The following is a 23,988-nucleotide window of genomic DNA, read 5'->3' on the forward strand; positions in this document are numbered from 1 at the left end:
CACTGTAGGACCTGAGCATGTGCCCGGCCTGTGGCTACATCGTTCACTAGGAAAGTTTCGGTGTTCCGAGAAAACTGGTCTCATCTCAGCTGGAGACCAAACGCAACCGAGAGAGGATCACAAAGTGGTACAACCACTAATGTAATCTCGGGGTCTCGCACAGGACATGCGATAACCACTAGAGGAGAAAGGGAATAGCAGAAACGGGAATAAAAACTCGCCGGTGGATAGCTAACAGAAACTGAACCGTAATGTGGTGGGAGAGAGTCTACTCGCACTTGAACGAGGTCCTTCCGGAGAGCCAGAAGATATTCACTAGAGGGAATAACAGAAAAAGGGAATCAAAACTCCCGGGCGGATAGCCAACAGAAAATGTCCAGTAAAAGTGGCCGGAGTGAGTTAAACTCAGACATCTGCCTTCTGCATTAGGGAGACAATAATGATGATAAAAATGGTGGGAGCGCCCTCAATACTTGCATAGGCTGGGGAAACCATGACAGAATAAGACTGGCTAGCTCTGTAGCTAGTAGCATTGCAACTAGCCCGTTTTTACTGGAATTAAACGGTTTCACTTGACTATCTACAGTAGCCTAATTTGCATTAGCACATTTACATTACATTACATTACATTAATGGCATTTGGCAGACGCTCTTATCCAGAGCGACGTACAACAAAGTGCAAAGTGCATACCCATAACCAGGGATAAGTGCGCTGAAAGACCCTAGAGGGGAAGTACAACACGCAAATGTATGAACAAATCGCTTACCTAGCCAAACACTGCTTACCTAGCCAAACTAAACATCCTGATACACAAGTAAATCACAGAAAGACAAGAAAGATTCTACTGTTCTGACCTCAACAGGGAGTTTGTTCCACCAGAACAGACAGTAGTCGTGAGCGTGAGGTGGAAGTTCTGAGAGGGGGAGGTGCCAAGTGGCCTGTGGAGGCTGAATGAAGAGGTCTGGCAGGGGTGTAGGGTCTGATGATTTTTTATAGGTAAGCTGGGGAAGACCCTTTAACTGCTTGGAAGGCTAGCACCAATGTTTTGAATTTGATGCGAGCCATGACAAGCAGCCAGTGGAGGGAAGCAAGCAGGGGGGTGACATGTGAGTGTTTGGGAAGGTTGAAGACCAGACGAGCTGCTACATTCATTTACCAGTTTAAACTCAAATGGAGGGTGAAGCTCCGGGATTTACTCAATTTAACAGTTACTCCAGCCAAAAAGCAAAAGTCACCTGAAGTCATTTTCCGAATTTAGTGATACAATGATGTTCTAGGGCAGGGGTGTATTCCTTGAATTCCCAGGGGGCCGCAGTGCCTGCTGTGGATTCCTTTCAATCAGCTGTCATGACGGCCTTGAGAACAAGGTATATAGACTCTTTAGACAATCAATGACTTAAATGAACCACAGGTGCTGGGAACTACCCGAAAACCAGCAGACCCTGAGGCACTCTCTCTCTTCCTCCTTTCATCCCTGTGTCTCCCTTCCTCTCTCCCTCCCTCTGTCCCTCTCAGGCGTAATGAAGGCGTATTACTTGCGGGCCAAGGCCCACATGGAGGTGTGGAATGAATCTGAGGCCCAGGCGGACTTCCAGAAGGTTCTGGATCTGGACCCAGGGATGCGGAAGGTGGTGCGGAGGGAGATGCAGGTGCTGAGCATGCGCATGGAGGAGAAGAGAGAGGAGGAAAAGCTCAAATACAGGGGCATGTTCTGACCCCGGGATCTGAACCTGTCCCATACTGGAGTGGCTCAAATACAGGGGCATGTTCTGACCCCGGGATCTGAACCCCATCCAAATACAGGGCTAAAATACAGGGGCCCTGACCAGGGTTTCCATTAGCCGGCATTTACTGGGCATTGGCCAACTAGAATTTCAATTGGCAGGTAAATTCAATTTTTTCCCAATTATTATTATTAGCATTATTAGGCTGTTAAATAAATTAACACAACAATGCAATACAAAAATGCCAGTTGTTGTAGCCAAATGTCTTGAAAATGGCAGTTTATATAGTGCTGTGCAAAAGTCTTGGGCACATGTGGAACATTTCTGTAAAAAAAGAAGGAAATAGACAGTTTTAAATATCAAAATTATTACTATAAAGAGCAGTGAACAGGTAAAAGGTGAATTAAATCAATATTTAATTTAATTTAATTTTAAATCCATTTGCCTTTTAAAACTGCTTCAGTCATCTTAGGTACACTGTGGTTTTATAAGAAAATCTACTGGTTGTACCAAACATATTGGAGAACTTGCCCCAGTTCTTCTGCAGAAGCTTGCTCCTGGCTCTCCAGGTGATCCCAGGCAGCCTCGATCACACCTTTATCTGAAAACTGCTATTACTTAATATGTTACTTTATTTAATGAAATGCAAAAAATTCACTGTAACGAATATTATTTTTTGGAAATATCAGATTTGCTCTTTTGTACTGACACTAATGCAGAATGCAAAATGCATAAATACTATAAATAATATAAAAATATCTATATATTTAAATAAAGATATAGGGTGCTTAAGACTTAAGCCAGTATTCATTTTTGTTATACATTACATTATTGCCATTTGGCAGACACTCTTATCCAGAGCAATGTACAGTTGGTTAGACTAAGCAGGAGACAATCCACCCCTGGAGCAATCCAGGGTTAAGGGCCTTGGTTAAGGGCCTTGCTCAAGGGCCCAACGGCTTTGCAGATCTTATTGTAGGTACACAGGGATTAGAACCACCGACCTTACGTGTCCCAGTCATTTACCTTAACCACTACGCTACAGGCCTCCCTATTATAGCCTATTTACTAATATAATTTAATAATTAAAGGTACAATGACTCAACTTCTGCCTGTGTTTATCATCTTTAAATTCTGGTTTGGTCAAAAACACCTACATAAGCATCAATACACACAGCACACAGGTACAAAATGAGAAAACATAGACGTAGGCACATATAAAACCACATCAGGGTCCAAACGCTGAAGAATAAAAGTATGTTTTAAGCCTGGACTTGAAGGAATCAATGGAGGGGGCAGATCTGATCGAGAGGGGGATGCTATTCCACAGTCTAGGGGAGGCGAGGTCACCCCTGAGCTTGAGCTTAGATCTCGGGACAGCCAGGAGCCCCAAGTTTGACGACCTGAGGGACCTGGAGGTGGAATAAGGGGTTAAGAGGTCTGACCTGAGGGACCTGGAGGTGGAATAAGGGGTTAAGAGGTCTGACCTGAGGGACCTGCAGGTGGAATAAGGGGTTAAGAGGTCTGACCTGAGGGACCTGCAGGTGGAATAAGGGGTTAAGAGGTCTGACCTGAGGGACCTGGAGGTGGAATAAGGGGTTAAGAGGTCTGACCTGAGGGACCTGGAGGTGGAATAAGGGGTTAAGAGGTCTGACCTGAGGGACCTGCAGGTGGAATAAGGGGTTAAGAGGTCTGACCTGAGGGACCTGTAGGTGGAATAAGGGGTTAAGAGGTCTGACCTGAGGGACCTGCAGGTGGAATAAGGGGTTAAGAGGTCTGACCTGAGGGACCTGCAGGTGGAATAAGGGTTAAGAGGTCTGACCTGAGGGACCTGCAGGTGGAATAAGGGGTTAAGAGGTCTGAGATATAGGAGGGGCCTGCGCATACTGGGCTTTAAAAACAGGAGAACCTTAAAATCAATTCTGAACCACACTGAAGCCAGTGGAGAGAGGCCAGAATAGGGCTAATATGGTCCCTCTCCGGGTACCCGTCAGGAGCCTGGCAGCGGCATTCTGAACCAGTTGCAGACGGGACAGGGATGACTGACTAATCCCAGTATACAGGGAATTACAATAGTCTAAGCGGGAAGATATGAAGGTATGGATGACTTTCTCAAGATCTTTGAAAGAGAAAAGACTTGATTTTTGCAATAGTACGAAGCTGGCAAAAACTGGCTTTTACTACTGCATTTACCTGCTTGTCAAACTTGAAGGCGGAGTCAAATATCACACCAAGGCTTCTAACATAGGGTTTTGACAAGAGTGGACAGGTTGTCTAGGTTGTTGGAAATCGATTTGATGGAGTCAGGGGGGGCGAATTGGAGAAGTTCAGTCTTTCTTGCATTCAGCTATAGGAAGTTTTGTGCCATCCAACACTTGATCTCCTCAAGGCAGTCCATGAGACTGTTTAGATTGCATTGGTTGTTTGGTTTCAGGGGGAGATAAAGCTGTGTGTCATCTGCATAGCAAAGGAAGGAAATGTACTTTTGAATAATTTTACCAAGGGGAAGCATGTAAATAGAGAACAGAATGGGATCGAGGATAGAACCCTGTAGGACCCCGCAGGAGAGACTAGCTGGGGAAGAAGAGAAATTGCCAAAGTTGACTGAGAAACTTCTATTGCTAAGGTAGGATGTGAACCAGCTCAAGACAGTGCCACCAACACCAACCCCGTACTGGAGACGATCAATTAAAATGTCATGATCCACCATGTCAAACACTGCGCTGAGGTCAAGAAGAATCAGGACGGCACAGTCACCGGAATGAATAGAGAGGAGCAGGTCATTGGACACTTTCAACAAGGCTCATTGGTTGGAAATTGGTTTTAATTGCCACATCCAATGGCATGGGGGGGGGAGGGGGTTCAGTATCAGTGCGTTGACAGAGAAAGGGGAGGGATAAATGTTGTTGTGGTTTGTTGGTGTTTGTTGCTGCAAGCGATTCTTCTTTTGACCGTTTTGAAGTATGAAATTACCTATTGTACCTTCGATGAAATGTTTGAAAATAGGTGCAGTAGGCCTTCTTGTTCTTTCGTAATCCGTTAAATCTAATTTAAAATGTAAGCAATTGGCATGCTTTTTTTTATTCTGCAATAGTTTAGTTCATTTCTAATTCAGATTTTAAGGCTGCAAAGTAGGCTATGTCTATTTTATTTTGTATAATACAATATGTTTATTACAATGCAATGTGTTTGGCTTTGTTTTTAAACATGTATGCACACGCAAGTGTGTTAAGGCCGTTAAATGTTACATTTTTCTGGTAAATTTGAATCTTATCAGCCATGTTGGCCGGCCAAATAAATGCCAAGTGGAAACCCAAAATAAGTGGAAACTCAAATATAGGGGCATGATCTGTCCCCGGGATCTGACCCTGTCCCACAGTGGCCAGGCTCATATACCGGGGCATGTTCTGACCCCCGGCTCTGACCCTGTCCCATTCTGGAGTGGCTCAAATACAGGGACATGTTCTGACCCCAGGATCCGACCCCATCCCACGCTGGCGCTCACAGTGTCAGCCGTGTGTCCGTCCCTCCTGCTAGGCCCGCTCTCAAACTAAACCTGCTACTGCACTAGAGCCTTTACCAGTTTCTGTCTTTTTCTCAGTTTAATAAAAGATACTGCAACAGACTGCATTCATGCTTCATCTAAATGTCACTCACAAGAAAATTATTTGGAGTTCTTCCATAACATTTCCACTGCAGACAGCTGAGCAAATCATGCTCAATCAGTAATATCTTGCACACACACAGTGTAGTCGATATATATTTGGACAGTGGTGCAATTTCTGTTCTTTTGGCTCTGTTGTCCTGAAATTATACAAAATGTGAAGTTTGAGGCTCATATCTGCACTAAGGAAGCGATTAAACTGAATATTAAGAAGCAGTTAAGTAGTAACTGTCCAAGTACTTTTTCTCCCTGAAAATGGGGCACGGAGTATAAAAAGGGATATGACTCCTACATGTATCACCTTATATCGATGTAAATACCCTCTAATTATCCCGTTTAGTATAGTTTATGAATAATAATAATGATGCAGTCATTATGTTGAATATTAGAGTGACTGTAGCCTAGCCTCACATTTACAAGCACCATGCTGAATATTAGAGTTACTGTCACACATAGCCAGCTTCCTTGTTCGTAGTGCATTAGAAACGGAATAAGGCCATTTAGTAAGGAGGGTGGTGGTTTTGCGTGGCTGGCTCTGACAGGATAAGTAATATCAGGCGGCTCCAGAAACAGCTGACGGTGGACAAGTAGGAAGGACATCTGGGGACTGGTTCGATAACAGCATTACGTCACAGACAGCGCGTGTCAGAGGGGGAATCCCCGCAGCCCCTGCGCGTGTCAGGGGACGCTCTCCTCCACCGGTGCGGCACCAGCACAGCGATCGTGTTTCATGGGGGGGCCTTTCTGTTGGTCACGCTCATCCAGGAAACAAAACAAATAGATAGGGAAATCTGATATAGGTTACTACACAATTACACATGTAAACAAAATACATGTTGTACGTCGCTCTGGTTAAGAGCGTCTGCTAAATGCTTTGTAATGTCATATAATGTAACTTACAAAAACAATGGCAGCTCATTTAGAGTTTCCGCTACATTTTGATGAATCGTCTCTAAATATAATTTAGTCATGTAGCACAAATTCCTGGTCACTTTGATCCGAATGATTCATTTAGAAGAATTCCAACCATTGCTTCAACATTAGGTTAGCTGTACTTTATCTTAAGAAAGTCAGCGCGTTTCCTAATTCCTAAAGGCTGTTCGTTGAATCATGCCCTCGCATTTAGAAAAATGTTCTTGGTTAACTCGACAAATTGACGTGGATGGTTTGAAGCTCGCTTTACCTAATGCACAGCGCTATGGCAGCGTGCCCCACTGGGAGGATGCTGCACAAAGAACCCGCCCCACGCGCACGATCCCGCCCTGGCCTGTTTCTATCCACGAGCTGATGCTGAGGCAACGCCGCGCGCTCGACCAGTTCAGCCCAGTTGCTCTCTTGCTGCAGAGTGGCACACTCCCACAGCTCATTTTACATTCACACTGCGCAACAAAACTTGGATTCTTTTATTTGATCATTACTCGGAAAGTTTCAAGAGTAAACATTGTTTTCTGAAATTCGGTTATATAATCATGATGCGACGCGGATGAAATCAAGGAAAGACCGCTCGCTGACTGAATTGCTCTACTGGTTTCTTGGTCTGTATTGAGAAAGCGCGTGCACATTTGAAAGAAGATCGTTTTCTGCTCACGGTGGGTTGACTGCAACCGCAGAACGGAAGCAATTTAATTCTATTACGGAAGAAGGATGTCTATGCATATTAAATCTGAGGCATATTAATTTTGATGTTTCCCTTTCTTATAGTTAGAGTCAGCATCGATTGATCTGGGTTATATTTCAACGCGTGGAACTGCTTCATCTTCATTTGGGACATTTCATTGTTTGAACAGACTCCAAAATATAAATGTCCATATATACATATATTTCTGAAAATAGTTAAAGAAAATAATACATAATATAATATAATATATATTGATACATTATGGACATTTAGCATTTTACAAAGACTTTTAGGACTGCTACATTTAACATAATTACACGCTGAGCGTTTCCTCTTGAAGTGGGGCTAATTAAGTTGAATAATGGCAATCAACACAGATATTGAGTTTGAGAAAACCGCCTTGGGAGAGAATGGATCCACCCAACCCACGGAGGCCCCGGAGACGGAGAAACTTCTCAGCGCAACCACCACCCAACCTGTCGCGGGGAATGGCATGAATATTCCCGAATCTTTCACGGTCAGCGTGGGGAGCGACAAATCCCCGGACACGGACCAAAATGGACACAGTGTGCCGCTCCGGTCGGGGTCTGCGGGTCAGCTCGGAGGGACTCCTCGCTCCCCGTCCCGCGCAAGTCGTACTTCTTCAACAGGAAACGCCGCCAAGGACCTTCCCAAACCCCGGGACTATCTAATCTTGGCCATATTATCGTGCTTCTGCCCGGTCTGGCCGGTCAACATCGTTGCGCTCGTGTACTCTATTATGGTAAGTGGAACTCATCGGTCCCAAGTGCTAGATTTCCAACCACTATTATGTTATTACAGTGTTGTTAGCTGTGTGATGAGGTGGGACAAATTTTACATTGCGCTTATGTTATTCGAGTTTCTCATTAAATTGCTCTCCTATCATGAAACCCAATCGAGTTAAATTAGATTCATTACAACCTCCATAGAGCGGTAACCCCCCCGCCCCGTTTCAACACACACACACACACACACACACACACACACACATACAGAGAGAGAGAGAGAGAGAGAGAGAGAGAGAGAGAGAGAGAGAGAGAGAGAGAGAGAGAGAGAGAGACGACTGCGTACACAGCAAAATGTTTAGTTATAAATCACGTCCATGTATGCGGTGAATTAACACTGGACATTTTACAGTTTTATACCCCGATAATTGAAAAAGAATAATTTTGAAAACGATAATTTGAGTAGACAATAGAGTGTGGCATTGGTAATGTGAATTTGAAGTTAAAAGTGACTGACACCTGTGCAGATGAACTCCTCTTTCAATAGAAACCCCACACGAAACATTCATCCATTCACTAAACCACTCATTATAATTACCTCTGTTCTGAAACCCCCCGTCAGTTATAAGGGTACAGGCTTGCTGGGTTTATGTTGTGCAAAACAGAATAACCACCTGCTGGAAATAGGAAATAGTGATCGATTTAGGAATGGGCTCCTCCACTTTACGAAATTGTCTAACTCATTCAGGCAGCCTCTCGCTGTAATAAAAAAGCCGGCGATTGAAATGCTATCAAGACGGAGAGATTGCGCTGAATAGTAGTGACAAGGCGCGGGCCGGGCGTGGTAGCTTTATGAGACTCTATTGGTTAGAAGCACAAAGAAGTATTTGCGCGATAAATGTTGTCAGTTGGATCGCCGGCGCTGTGGCTAACGCAGATGGAATGCCATTTGTTCCAGCGCGTGCGTGTATTGATCAGAATGGCGGGAGGTTGCGCGCAACATTTGCATTCCAGGAATTAAATGAACGCGGTCATATACACGGCAGGTAATGAATCGCCTATAGATATTGCATGGTCATATTCCCAACATTGATAAGGATTGTTGACACAGGCGTGACAGCAGTGGTGTGAGGCGCTGTCTCTGATTGTTATTTTTCATACTGGTTGTTGTTTAACGCATGTAACAATATGAATCCGCCTCCAGGGTGTATACAGCCAACGAGAGAAACTGTGCAAGGAGAAGATTCAATTCAATTACATTTTATTACTATAGCCTTTTCACATCAGACTGTCCTAAAGATGCTTTACATATAATAACAGAAGGGAAGAAAATGGGAAATATCCCCTAAACCGCCAAATAGCAAATGAGGTAAACAACTCCCTAGTTGGAGAAAAACCGTGGAGCGGTGGCAAGAAAAAACTCCCCAATGGGAAGAAATCTGGAGAGGAACCCGGCTATAGGGGGATTCCCACCCTCTGCTAGGTAAGGACAGTAACAGCTGAGGTATCTGTGGCTCCAGGATGTGTCAGAAGTGTGAGGAGCAGGGCTGCAGAAGGCCCTGAGGGTGGGGGTGCGGTCTCGGCCGGAGGGATAGAGGCCCCTGGGAAAAGAAAGAAAGAAGGATGACAGGCACTAGAAGCATCAGGACAGAGGTGACCATGCCACACACTGGCCAACAGTACCACACAAACCTCTATGCTATGGACATCGCTATGGCTGTAACTAACCCCGCTGGCACCATTTCTTTAAAATATGAATGCCCTGTCACAGTGAATCAGCCCACGGAGGGAGGCAGTATCAGTCACAGTGAATCAGCCCACGGAGGGAGGCTGTATCAGGCTGCAATGTTAACAGCGCACTGGAAGGCTCCCAGTAGGATGAAAGGCTATTTACTATACTCTCTGAGCACTTTATTAGGTAGACCTTTACACCAGCTCATTTATTTAATATTTAATATTTTATTTAATCAGCCAATCATGTGGTAGCAACTAAATGCATAAAGGCATGCAGACATGGTCTAGAGGTTCAGCTGCTTTTCAGACCAAATGTCAGAATGGGGAAGAAATGTGATCTAGCTGACCATGGAATAATTGTTGGTGCCAGACAGGGTGGTTTGAATATCTTGGAAACTGGTTAGTGGATAGGCTACAGTAGCAAAAATAAGTCTAATAAATACCTAATAAAGTGCTCACTGAGTGTATCTCGAGCACCAGAATGTGAATCTTATTGCAGAAAAAAATCTTCCAAGTAATTTTATGCTGCAGTCATGAGATGTATTTATGGCTGAATATCTATTGGAATTACTTAGGTCCAATTTAAGAATTGCCACACACAGTAAAGCAGCTATGTTCACCTCTTGTTTGGTTATGAATCCTGTCCAGACCTTTGTCCTTTTTCCCCCTGGCTGCACTGTATTCTCCACACAGACCATCACACTGTGCACTGTGTAGACCTCTGTGTACGTCGCTCTGGATAAGAGCGTCTGCCAAATGCCAATAATGTAATGTAATGTAATGTAGACCTGCGGCCTCATGCAGAAATTCACTGTAAATTGTGCCTGTGAATCCACGACAACATTGAGAATCATAAACGTGAAATTATCGTGAAAATGTCTGTACCTTAACACATGCTGCAGACCATCCGTACAAACTATTCCTTGTGGCTGTTCAGCTGTATCACAGATACAAGATATTATCTCTATTATCTATTATCTATTATCTCAACAGCCGTGATATCTGAAGAGCATAAACGTATAGCCTATGAATTAGACAGTGTAAATGTTGTTTAAAAATGACAGCAATGTGTGAATATAGACAAAATTCCAACAAAAATGTCATAGACTACCTATGCGTGTGGTTCGTATTAAATGACCCAGCAATTTCATACAGTATACCTCGACCTAGAGAGAGAAAGAGAGAGAGAGATCTAAAAATCATGGTTGTAGTCTCTCAGGTAACACACTATGTTATTTAGCCTAAAGTTAACTCAATCATTATAGATGCATAGAAATAGCTTACCTTAGTTCCTTAGTTGCTACGTGATGCCACTATCAACTAGAAAAAATAGTAAGCAACTTGCTTTACAGTTGTGGAATATAAAAAATATAACTATTAAATATTATCAACTGTAACTATAAAACTGTAACTTTAAATATGTGTAAACTACTCACATTCAAAGTTGTGCTATAGCACTGTTGGACGACTTCACGAAAGGAGAGATACATATCCTGTTTGTTTTTAGGGACCAGGCAGATTTTCTTGCCCATGAAGATGAGTCCATGCCATTACATAGAGCCAACCTGTCAAAGCGTGCCAAGCAAGATATTTCATTTCGCTGGATACAATAGGCTACTATTGATGGGGCCAAACAATAGTTGTGCTCTTGCCTGCACTTCCATTAACAACACTTCAATGTCGCATTCAGATAATTATTTTTGTACTTGCTGCCATTTTTGGTTTAATACTGCCATTATTTCCCCATGTTTGACTACAATTACAATTATTTGGCATAGTTTTACTGGCATTTGAAAGCGACTTAAATCGCGAAATAATATGCACTAAGCCATTAAGCCAATTGAGGGAGTTCACTGGGTGGAGTCATGAAGCAAGTTCTCGTCTGAACACTTTTCCGGATATTTGTGATTTACAAGATTCTTTTCATCCGTATGCCGATTTCATGAATCGTGTACGCAGGATCAGTGACTGGCGAGTTCATGAATCGTGTATGCAGGATCAGTGACTGGCGAGTTCATGAATCGTGTATGCAGGATCAGTGACTGGCGAGTTTATGAATCGTGTACGCAGGATCAGTGACTGGCGAGTTCATGAATCGTGTACGCAGGATCAGTGACTGGCGAGTTCATGAATCGTGTATGCAGGATCAGTGACTGGCGAGTTCATGAATCGTGTACGCAGGATCAGTGACTGGCGAGTTCATGAATCGTGTACGCAGGATCAGTGACTGGCGAGTTCATGAATCGTGTATGCAGGATCAGTGACTGGCGAGTTCATGAATCGTGTATGCAGGATCAGTGACTGGCGAGTTCATGAATCGTGTACGCAGGATCAGTGACTGGCGAGTTCATGAATAGTGTACGCAGGATCAGTAACTGGTGATAAAAAGTAGGATGAAATCCACGGCAATTCCATGCATGAGGCCCCTGGTGCACAGACCCAGTCTCCATTCACACTTAATGCCCTAATGGTGCTCATTGTTTGATAGAGTGTAATAATGAGTTTGGAGCCATTTGACTGAACTTGAGCAGATACAATGCTTCTGTACAGAATTCTACTGTTCCTGCCTGCAGTTAAATTATCAAGGTTGGGAGCACCTGTGGCTCACTTTCATGAAATACATCAAAATCACAACACCCCCACCATGTTTCACTGATGAGGAGGGGTGAACTGCTGATCACAATTATCAAAAAGCATTTCACAAAAGTGCATCCATAAAAAAACTGTGACAGCTGCAGACTTCATGCAGAACCAATTTTTCCTTGCAAATACGGTGTTTCTTCTGACAGTTTCTTCTGCAGGTTCCGGAAAGAATCTGCCATGATCACGCCCACCCTTTAGATACTTATAGAGTAAAAGAAATGGGTAGGCTTCCACTCTGTAAACATCGCCCAACAAGTTGAAGTGATGCCAATTAGAGAGTAGGCTAGGCTATTATCTAGCGTGGTTGACACACTACACACAGCAACTGTGTTCTGTGTCACTGCTTTGTTACAGGTGACATTACTGATGGATGGCTTCTAAGTAGTGGGTAGGTTGACTATTGCAAATAGCAAAATGCTGAACGCTCCTATGAAGTGCCGGCTATTAGGTGTACCAGGGAGACATTGTTCCAATAAAATTCATAATTCAAATTATACTTTTATTTTACGTAGGCCTATAATTCAAATTGAACTGCAAGATACATTTTTCCACCCCTTGGACATGCATGGACAGCCCACATAGGAGTGAGTGATGGGCAGTTCACGAATGAACAAATGTTTTCGAACCAATCTTTCAAATGAACAAACTGACCCGAGGCTTCTCTCCCCAAGCACTGAGATCTGGCCGCCTCCCCTTCATCTCTTTAGCACAAGACAGAGATTTTAGTGACTTACACAGTGTCCACTAGCTACTTATTGGGCCAGCATTGTGTGAAGGCCGATGGGCTTATCGAAATGCCAATCAATCAATCGCAAATTAAGGACTGTACTACCTACGTCAATGAGCCGTGGAGCCACGCTGAGCCAGTGAGCCATGGAGCCACACTGAGCCAGTGAGCCACTGAGCCAGTGAGCCGTGGAGCCACACTGAGCCACTGAGCCGTGGAGCCACACTGAGCCAGTGAGCCGTGGAGCCACATTGAGCCACTGAGCCGTGGAGCCACACTGAGCCAGTGAGCCGTGGAGCCACACTGAGCCAGTGAGCCGTGGATCCACACTGAGCCACTGAGCCGTGGAGCCACACTGAGCCAGTGAGCCTTGGATCCACACTGAGCCACTGAGCCAGTGAGCCGTGGAGCCACACTGAGCCAGTGAGCCGTGGAGCCACATTGAGCCACTGAGCCGTGGAGCCACACTGAGCCAGTGAGCCGTGGAGCCACATTGAGCCACTGAGCCGTGGAGCCACACTGAGCCAGTGAGCCGTGGAGCCACACTGAGCCACTGAGCCAGTGAGCCATGGAGCCACACTGAGCCACTTAGCCAGTGAGCCATGGAGCCACACTGAGCCACTGAGCCATGGAGCCACACTGAGCCACTGAGCCATGGAGCCACACTGAGCCACTGAGCCAGTGAGCCGTGGAGCCACACTGAGCCACTGAGCCAGTGAGCCGTGGAGCCACACTGAGCCACTGAGCCAGTGAGCCGTGGAGCCACACTGAGCCACTGAGCCGTGGAGCCACACTGAGCCACTGAGCCAGTTAGCCATGGAGCCACACTGAGCCACTGAGCCAGTGAGCCGTGGAGCCACACTGAGCCACTGAGCCATGGAGCCACACTGAGCCACTGAGCCAGTTAGCCATGGAGCCACACTGAGCCACTGAGCCAGTGAGCCGTGGAGCCACACTGAGCCACTGAGCCAGTGAGCCGTGGAGCCAGTGAGCCATGGAGCCACACTGAGCCACTGAGCCAGTGAGCCGTGGAGCCCCACTGAGCCATGGAGCCAAAGTTCTGTCGGACAGGTGTTTGGAGTTTTTTCTTCTTTGTGGAGAAAATAAGCCTATTGTTTGGCCTATGGCTCTGACCATTTTATTCTTATTTATCAGCCTCATCTCTTTAGATCATCTTCCTTGACTATCTTTGGCACAGGTTTAGTCTTCATGTAGACAAACAGCAATACAGATTTCAACTCAGCACCAGGATCTGAGCTCAAATGGCACAATGTTGCTTCAATGATCGCAAGCTCCTTTAACCTCATATTCATTGTGTATGGACTGTACTGGATATGCTGTATATGGTTAGAAGGAGCTAGGGATCATTGTGCTATTTGGGCTCCTATGGTGAAAGATGCCGATCCTAGTGCTGATTTATCACCTTATATTTCATGACTCAGCGATTCTCCTACTCAGCCACAGAGTATGAGAATGATTGTGCATTGAGACGCCCATTATAAATACACAAATTCACAAACACACAAACAGAAAGCAGCACAATAAACATGCAAGCACAGTACACCCCTGAACACACACACAGGTGAGGGGTGAGTGATTGGGATAAAAGGGAGATAAAGGAATGAGTTTAAGAATGCTGTATTGCAGGGAGTGTAATCAGCTGCTGTCTGTGGTTAATGGGAAGGGAGGAAGCAGCCACTAAGTGCTCAGCACAACCATGAAATATGGCCTCCAGCCCCCAGTGTGTGTTTGTGTGTGTATGTAGAGCAGAAGGGAGCTCTAAATGCTGAGACGCACGCACGCACGCACGCACGCACGCACGCACGCACGCACAGGGTGGCCTGTAGCATAGTGGTTAAGGTACATGACTGCAAATTCAGACTCCAGTGAATCGTCATTTATAATAAATGGATGGCACTTATATAGCGCCTTTATCCAAAGCGCTGTACAATTGATGCTTCTCATTCACCCACTCACACACCAACAGCTATTGGCTGCCATGCAAGGCACCAACCAGCTTGTCAGGAGCAAATGGGGGTTAGGTGTCTTGCTCAGGGACACTTTGACACAGCCCGGGCGGGGGATCAAACCGGCAACCCTCCAACTGCCAGATGACTGCTCTTACTGCCTGAGCCATGTCGCCACTCTAACTCTACCACACCTCATTCTCACTCTGATCATTCACCACAATATATATTACCACCCAGTAGACAATGATTCTTCTTTCTTCTTTATATTTAGTGGAGAATCTGGTAATGTTCACAATTTTAACATCTAAAGAGACGATAAGCACAACCTCGAAGCCTGTCACCTGTATGTGCTCTGAATGTGTCGATGTCACCTGTGTGTGTTCTGAATGTCTATGTCACCTGTATGTGCTCTGAATGTGTCTGTGTCACCTGTATGTGCTCTGAATGTGTCTATGTCACCTGTATGTGCTCTGAACGTGGCTATGTCATCTGTATGTGCTCTGAATGTGTCTATGTCACCTGTATGTGCTTTGAATGTGTCTATGTCACCTGTATGTGCTCTGTACGTGTCTATGTCAACTGTACCTGTTTGAATGTCTATGTCACATGTATGTGCTCTGAATCTGTCTGTGTCACCTGTATGTTCAGAATATGTCTACATCACCTTTATGTGTTCTGATTGGATCTATGTCACCTGGACGTGTTCTGAATGTGTCTGTCACCTGGATGTGTACTGAATGTGTCTATGGCACACATTTAAAAGAGAGTAATGTCTCACCATGGTCAGCTGAGGCAGGAATGGTCACAGACACAGTGACATTTAGATCATAACTCCTGCACCAGCCAAGAAGGGAGAGGCCACAAACACATTATTCACCTACTTATCAAACATTTTACATTTTAGTCATTTGGCTGATGCTTTTAATCAAAGGCGACTTACAAGTGCATAGGTTCTTCCACAAGTTAAAGCATCACATCCATAACTTGTAAAATACACATGAAGGGCTGTTCGAAACAAAAATGCAGTTATCGCAAGTGCAAATTTTTATTTGTATTTTTTTTGGGTTAGACAAGAGGGATATCAGAAAAGGGGGGGGGGGGGAATCAGGAGGGAGGACTAAGGTACAGTTTGAAAAGGTGTGTTTTTAGTCTGCGTTGAAATAGGGGAGGGATTCTGCTGTCCTGACAGTGGTAGGCTAGTCATTCCACCACTGAGGAACAAACATATTCCTGCTGTCTGTTTATGTAACATCTGAGATTCAAGAGCATCATAGTTGTTCTATGGGGGAAATTCAGGCCATTTCAGTTCATCTAGATACTGAAAGTCTATTATATTATTTCAGTATATCAGTATAACATTTTATTTTGGTTGGCACTGAATTACTATTCTACCTGCTGAGTTATCCACACATTAGTGCTTGCAGTAGATTTGCTAAGTGAGTCCTATATGCTCAGTTGTAGCAGCATAAATGCTATTACCCAGGGATCTCTGGGTATTATGAGTGTTTCCTAGCAGTAGCCAATTAAAAGCACCCACTGTCACAGTTTCCAGGGGAGCTGCAGTTCATTTGGCAGTTTAACAGGTTATGGATGACTCAGCAGATAACTTCACCTTCAGGTGCAAATGTTTTCTTAATCAGTAAAGCACTGCAAGGCAGACAAATAATTTTGTTTTATGACTTATGCTTATGATTTTTTAATGTGTGCGCACACACTCACATACACTCACACATACACACACATATGCACACATACATACATGTGCATGCACACACACACACACGTACACACACAAGCGCATGCACACACAGTAGTGCACACACACACACACACAGTTTAAACAAACACACACACACTGGCTGACTCTGTCCTGTGTGTCCAGTCCAGGAACAGCCTGCAGCAGGGAGACGTGGATGGGGCGAAGAGGCTGGGGCGTCTGGCCCGCCTGCTGAGCATCGTGTCCATTGTGCTGGGCCTGCTGATCATCATCATCTACTCTGTAGTCACAGGTATACACACACACGAAGACACACACACACACACACACACACACACACACACACACACACACACACGCAGACACACACACACACACACAGACACACACACACACGAAGACACACACGCGCATACACACACGCAGACACACACACACACACACAGACACACACACACACACACAGACACGCAGACACAGACACACACACACACACAGACACACACACATACAAACACACGCAGACACACAGACACACATGCAGAGACATACACACAGATGCTGATCATCACCATCTACACTGTAGTCACAGGTAAACACACACACACGTAGACACAGACACACACACACACAGACACACACACAAAGACACACACGTGCATGCACACACACGCAGACACACACACACACACGCAGACACACAGACATACACACACACACACACATACACGTACACAAACACACACTCAGAGTATACATTTACACACTCATGCGCATACATTGCAGTTACATGCAGAAGTATTGGGACAGTTGTGGTAAGTTGTTTGTTTTTCCTCTGTACTACTCATATTTATGTTTGAAGCACAACAGTCACTATGAGGCAAAATGTATATTGTCTACATTTAGAGTATTTCATGACTTTTGTTGCCACCATCATATGGTCATCTCTCAACCCTATAGTGTACAGTGACAAATATTTCCCATGATAGCAGTAGTATGTAATGCAAACACAATATCAAGGTGTATGCACAGCAGTTGATGTAATGTATGCTCTGTGGTTCCTGTAGTATGTACCAGCACTCACTCTTGAAGACATGTAGTGGTGCTCAGATTGTGTTCAACCCTCATGCCTGCTTCCCACAATGACAGCCCTTGGTTAATTACATTATCCACAATTGTAATTATTTAATTATGTAGTTTTTGTAAGGCCTTGTCCATCTCTCCCACCTCAGATTCACACACATTTGTACCTCTGCATTGTCCCACACAGTGAATGAGAATAAATGCTGTAAAGTAAGAATTCTTTCAAAAACAGAAATGTTAATAGTTTATTTTTATCAATTAACAAAATGAAAAGTAAAATCTAAATCAAATCAATATTTGGTGTGAACACCCTTTGCCTTCAAACCAGCATCAATTCTTCTAGGTACACTTGCACAAAGTCAGGGATTTTGTAGGCATATAGTCAGGTGTGTGATTAACCAATTATACCAAACAGGAACTAATGATCATCAATTAAATATGTAGGTTGAAACACAATCATTAACTGAAACAGAAACAGCTGTGTAGGAGGGTTAAAACTGGGCGAGGAGCAGCCAAACTCTAACTCCAAGGTGAGGTTGCTGAAGACAGTTTAATGTCAGAAGTTATACACCATTGCAAGACTGAGTACAGCAACAATACATAAGGTAGTTATACTGCATCAGCAAAGTCTATCCCAGGCCGAAATTTCAAGGCAGACAGGGGTTTCCAGATGTGCTGTCTAAGCTCTGTTGAAGAAGCACAAAGAAACGGGCAAGGCTGAGGACCGTAGATGCAGTGGTCGGCCAAGGAAACTTAGTGCAGCAGATGAAAGACACATCATGCTTACTTCCCTTCACAATCGGAAGATGTCTAGCAGTCCCATCTGCTCAGAATTCCAGAGGTAGCCGTGTAAGCCCAACCCAGCACACTCTCTCCTCCATGCTGGACAGATACAGAGGGTTCAGAGTAGTGCCTCTCTTTCTCTACACTTTCACCTTTCCATCACTCTGCTAAAACTTTATCTTTGTCTCATCTGTCTGTAACTCACCAGGCTCATCTTTGTTTTGATTTTTTGAAAATTCCAATCTGGCCTTTTTGTTCTTGATGTGTTGATGAGAGGTTTACATCTGGAAGTGTAGTGTCTGTAATTAGCATCTCCAGTCTTGTGCACACAGTGTCCTGTGATAGTTTCACCACTAATGCATGGAGATCATTAGCAACTAACCTGACAATGTAGGATTTTCCCCTACAGCTGTAATCATCACTTTCTGGAGTCTTCCGTGGATGGCCTGACCACTGTTGATTCCTTGAGTAGTTACTGTCTTCTCTAGGACAGTAGTTCCCAAATTTGGTCCTAGAGTACCCCTGTGTATGCTGGTTTTTGTTCCAACCCCAATTGCCATTGAATAATTTTAACAAGCTGTTAATCTTTCTTAATTAAGTGTTTGCCATCTTAAAATGTATTATTTACCTAAATCCATATTATGCCAAAAATAGCTTGCAATGGCATGAAGAATAAAATGACCACATTCATATTGTGCTTATTGCATTTTGTAAACAATTACATAACAAAGATAAGAAATTAAAGACTGAGGTTAACTAATAGGCTCATAATTAGGTGGTTGAACAAATGTAATTTCTTAAAAAATGTTTCCTTAAATGTATCAACACAATGCAGGTTTGCCTCGTTATCATTTGTTTTGCCTGCTAATTCTTTATTATCTTCCAAATGGTTTGGTGGCCAGGTGTCAACACATTCTCCAGTTAGGAGCCTCCTGATTCACTTCAGTCTTTAATTTGATCAGTAAAAAATGATTTACCACTTTTTATGCATTTATTTTGTCAAGTTTATGCATTGTTTGCGATATAGCATGCTAAGCACCATATGAACATGAAAATTGTATTCTTTATGGGATGCATAGCCATCTGAAAGAATGTGCTTTAAGAGGGTAAGCAGTCCCTCTGAACATAAAAAGACCACATAAAATAAATGCAGGTATTGAATTTTGCCTCATAGTCATTGTTTGATAGGGCAGCCTGTAGTGTAGTGGTTAAGGTACATGACTGGGACCCTGCTTAGTGTAATCAACTGTTAGTCGCTTTGGATAAAATGTCAGCTAAATAACACGTAATGTTTGATTTGAAATAGAAATGTGATTAGTACAGAGGAAATACAACCAATTTGACAAAATTATCCCAATGCATTGGCATTTGTATACAATGTATACACGGTATACATACATACAGATACACAGTGTAAATACACAATCACTCACTCAAATGCAAACTATACATTTCTCATACACACAGTATACATCTACACATACATGTGTTTATGGCACTTTCTCTGTTTCTGTCCAATCACAGCGATGGGCAAGGTATGAGTGCCAGAAGCTGCGTCCATTCATAATCCCCGTTTACCTGAGAAGACTGAAAACATGGCATACAATGAATCCATTTCCTAACATTCTGATGTGTCACTTTCAACCCGAGGAGCCAAATCAGACGATGAAGTCCAAGCGAATATAACCAACAAAGAAATACATCAATAAAAGACATGCATGACTTAGATAACATTCCCTGAAAAAAATAATGTAAAAGGGAGAGAGACAGATATTAAGTTGTTTGTGTGTGGATCAAAGGACACACACCTCATAATGGAAGGCGGGGCTTTCAAGGCAAAGACCCCCGCCAAGAAAAATTAATTATTTGAATATACTCCGGGCTACTTTTTCAAAAAGAATGATTATGATGATATATTTCCTGTCTGTTTGAGTGTACATTTTGTAAAATGTTTGGATACAGCCATGAGAGGGGAGTACTGGCTGGTTTCCTATAGAGGGCATGTTAGTTTATGCTGAGGGTTGTTTTGTAGACCTGAGGAAGGATCATCTGCATCTCTTTCCTGGGAGTAAGTATAAATGTGATTTTTGGGCATTATTGATATTCACTTTTTTCGGGATAAGCACTATGGCTAGTGTCCTTGCAGTCCATTCTTTCCATTGCAGTGTATATGACATGTAACCCTGCCCTCCTGATTATCTGTTAACTTCCTGTTTTCCACTTACTATTTTCCAAATCCAATTTGCCTACTTCCTGTTAGTCTCTGCAAAAAAGGTGTTATGCCGTAATTCTTCATGAACATTCCAAAGTCGTCCAACGGAAAAAGGAAATGCATGCACATGGAACTGAGTGGGCTGTGAGGGCGGCTCCGTTCCGTTTCGGTTTGTTCGTCGTCTGTCCTCCCTGGCGGAGTGCCTGCTTGTTGCACGTCACAAATTTAGTCGGGAAATACCTCCCGTGAGGGAAGACAGCAAGGGAAGGGAAGTGGAATCAAACCCAGCCCAGGACACTGCAAGCCCAGCCCTTTTGAGCCTGTGCTCTCCTACACCTCTTGCAGCGCTATACAATGGACATATGACTACACATATACAGCATATACATAATATATAGGCATGCTTTGGGCAAGGTAAATAATAATACAGGTAATTATCAGGTCTTTTTCTACATCACTGTAATGACCCTGCCCCCATATTGACAGGATGTCTGATATGTTTGTGAGCAGATTCATAACAATTGCAAGTAGCTCATCTGTCTGTCTGTCAGTCTGTGTTTGTGTTGCATTGTTTGTATAGATGTGTTTATACCAACCCAACCTCACAGCACAGGCCTGGTTGCATGCTGTGCATAACTGCGGAACATGTAAAATGGAGGTGGAGATGGCGGCTATGGTTCCAGCAGGAGAAACAGTGACATAACATAACATGATATAACAATATAGTGACCTTTTTCTCTCAAATAGAAAATAAAATAACAGCTTGTTTGAAGCTACTGTTTGATCGACAAGCAAAATTTTCGTCAAGGCTTTTTTGGCAAATCTTGAAATGAGTCAAAGGGTCTTACTCTTTTGCAATATCTTTGTCTTAATTAGCAAAAAAGGTTTCTGTATCGACCAGACCTCTGTCACCATCTCCACCCAGGGCATGATGCCACATGGATGAATTTCATGTCCATTAGAAATGCTCTGCAGTTATCATTTATATGATACATAATTATTTATATAATACATATTGTAAATCTCAGATATTTTGTATGTTTATTATGATTGTATGTGTGAAGGCGGGGCTCGTTGGTCTTAGACTCTGTTTCCTCGGATGTTTCTGCTGTTTTTCATTTCTCTGGCATGTGTGAATAAACCTGAACGTGCATGAGTCAAGAGTCTTGATGCATTTACAGAACCCCTCCCTCAACCACACACACACATGCACGCAAACACACCCATACACACACACCCGTACACACACACATGCATGCACATACACACACACACATCCATACACACATGCATACAAACATGCACACACACCCATACACACACCCACACACCCGTACACAAACAAACATATCCATGCACACACACAACCACACACATATGCACACCCATACACACACACACTCCCAGCTAATGTCTTATAAATAATTAATCAGTGTTGCAGGAAGAATGCACAGGATGGGAGCAGGCTGAATGCATAGGATGCATCGGCAACAAAAAAGTTAAAAAAGTGCACAGACCTAGGCCATCTAAGAATTAGAAGCAATGTAAAATGGCAAGCTTGTTTTGTTAGCTCTATCGTTAGCTAGTTAGCCACGTTAGCTACTTGGTAGCCTTTCCGCTGACTGCCTACCTTCATAATTTAAAATGTAAAATAACTTATAGCACTTATCAAGACATGACAACCTCACATTACCCTGAGACTCATCAACCCTGGGACAACGTGACTTTGGAGTGATGTGGAGAAGTAGGAAAACACAGTCTCTGGTGTTTGGTGTTGGGATACTGGCATCTTCAGTTACAGATGAACATCCGTCCTGCTTCCGGTCTTGGTCGCCATCTTGTTAAATAGGCGTATGTGGATGAACACGCACAGTACCGCTGACACAGCCACACATACACACACACACACACAGACAGCACCACTAACACACACAAAGCACCACTGACACACACAGCACCAATAACATACACAGCACCACTAACACACACAGCACCACTGACACACAGCCACACATACACACGGCATCTCTGAGACACACACACGCAGCACAACTGACATACACACAGCAGTACTAACACACATACCACCACTGGCACACACACAGCACCAAAGTCATGTACACACACACACCACATCCACTGACATGCACACACAGCACTACTGACACAGGCACAGACACAACACCACTAACACAAGCATGGTAGAAGCATACCTCTTACCCAGTGGTCTCAGGGGCAGCACAATGCCAATAACAATGAGGTCCCCGGTGGGGCAGTTTGTCTCTAGCGAGGTGCTGCCCATGGAGACTGACCTGGACCCCACAGCTCTTCAGCACCCGGGGGGATTACATCACCTACAGGACTGTTATGCAACCTGTAGGGCCAATGAAGGATCCAGTGCTGTACTAGGATCAGCCTGGTGTGTTACAGTTCAATGGTACAATTGCTAACACGCATTTTTCGATACCAAGATTACTTTTGCAAAACTCTTCACACCGTTGACACAATAGCAGTCTATATGAACTAAACTGGATCATTTTGCATTGCTTTGATGCAAATGCATTCAATCACATCTTTTAAAATTCATGAATTATTTTCTCACTCAAACACAATCACCAGCAAAACTCTACATATCTCCAGCACTTTCTGCACGTTAACATACTGTTTTCAAACTGGTAAACCTGGTAAAGTTCAAAACAGCAAAATTAGATTAGACAGCAATTTGATACAATTTCACTGTAATACCATATTGAAATATATTGACAATCTAAAAATAAAACATTTAAATAAAATTAGACCACCAGAGAATCTTAGCCGACAATGCTAAATTGCAGTCTTAAGAAAACATCAAGTCATGATGAAGCAGCTGCATTACCGTCCCATTTGAGAGAAACTGGAGTGTGTAATGGAACTGAGGCACCAAAATGTCCAGGTAAGATATCTATTCGTCTGACCTAATCATTGGACAAAGAGCTCCAATGGATGTTCCAGGCCAGAGGGGAGCCAGCACAGCAATGTCCCCTGATGGACCGCTCTTGCACATACAATGCGGAATGCCTCATCTCATTTCTGGGTGACATTTACATTACATTATTGGCATTTGGCAGACGCTCTTATGCAGAGCGACGTACAGTTGATTAGACTAAGCAGGAGACAATCCTCCCCTGGAGCAATGCAGGGTTAAGGGCCTTGCTCAAGGGCCCAACGGCCCAACGGCTATGCGGATCTTATTGTGGCTACACCGGGATTAGAACCACCGACCTTGTGTGTCCCAGTCATTTACCTTAACCACTACGCTACAGGCCGCCCTATGACCTCTTGTCCTAGGTGAGGAAACGGGGCAAGTGAGGCAAAATGTGCAAATAT

The 23,988-nt window shown here is 43.8% G+C and overlaps 2 protein-coding genes across 9 annotated transcripts in view; both read left to right on the forward strand.

Annotated features, from left to right (window-relative positions):
• aipl1 (aryl hydrocarbon receptor interacting protein-like 1) overlaps positions 1–1,716 on the forward strand; it is a 12,562-nt gene extending 10,846 nt beyond the window's left edge. For all 6 annotated transcript variants that reach the window (XM_061218156.1, XM_061218152.1, XM_061218154.1 and 3 more), the window contains one exon: positions 1,517–1,716. In XM_061218156.1, the coding sequence (XP_061074140.1) occupies positions 1,517–1,716 (200 nt within the window). The remainder of the gene's footprint in view (positions 1–1,516) is intronic.
• A 4,995-nt stretch (positions 1,717–6,711) lies between these two features.
• On the forward strand, positions 6,712–21,783 carry trarg1a (trafficking regulator of GLUT4 (SLC2A4) 1a). Of its 3 annotated transcripts, XM_061217978.1 has the most exons (4): positions 6,712–6,978; positions 7,091–7,770; positions 16,715–16,836; positions 19,935–21,783. In XM_061217978.1, exons 2-4 carry the CDS (start codon positions 7,369–7,371, stop codon positions 19,975–19,977), a joined length of 567 nt encoding a protein of 188 aa, XP_061073962.1. In that variant the 5' UTR covers positions 6,712–6,978; positions 7,091–7,368; the 3' UTR covers positions 19,978–21,783. The 3 variants fall into 3 exon arrangements, with proteins under 3 accessions (XP_061073962.1, XP_061073963.1, XP_061073961.1); XM_061217979.1 differs by having other exon boundaries at positions 6,712–7,770; positions 16,710–16,836; XM_061217977.1 differs by having other exon boundaries at positions 6,712–7,770.
• The last annotated feature ends 2,205 nt before the right edge of the window (positions 21,784–23,988 follow it).

Source organism: Conger conger, chromosome 13, assembly GCF_963514075.1.
Source record: "Conger conger chromosome 13, fConCon1.1, whole genome shotgun sequence".
In the NCBI taxonomy this organism is placed as follows: domain Eukaryota; kingdom Metazoa; phylum Chordata; class Actinopteri; order Anguilliformes; family Congridae; genus Conger; species Conger conger.

What these genes read in the sequence shown, in the direction of transcription:
- trarg1a (XM_061217977.1), top strand. Translation starts at nt 7,369, where the DNA reads ATGGCAATCAACACAGATATTGAGTTTGAGAAAACCGCCTTGGGAGAG. An exon ending in CGCTCGTGTACTCTATTATG is followed by an intron (nt 7,771 to 16,714) that starts GTAAGTGGAACT and finishes TGTCCAGTCCAG; the next exon opens with GAACAGCCTGCAGCAGGGAG. An exon ending in CATCTACTCTGTAGTCACAG is followed by an intron (nt 16,837 to 19,934) that starts GTATACACACAC and finishes GTCCAATCACAG; the next exon opens with CGATGGGCAAGGTATGAGTG.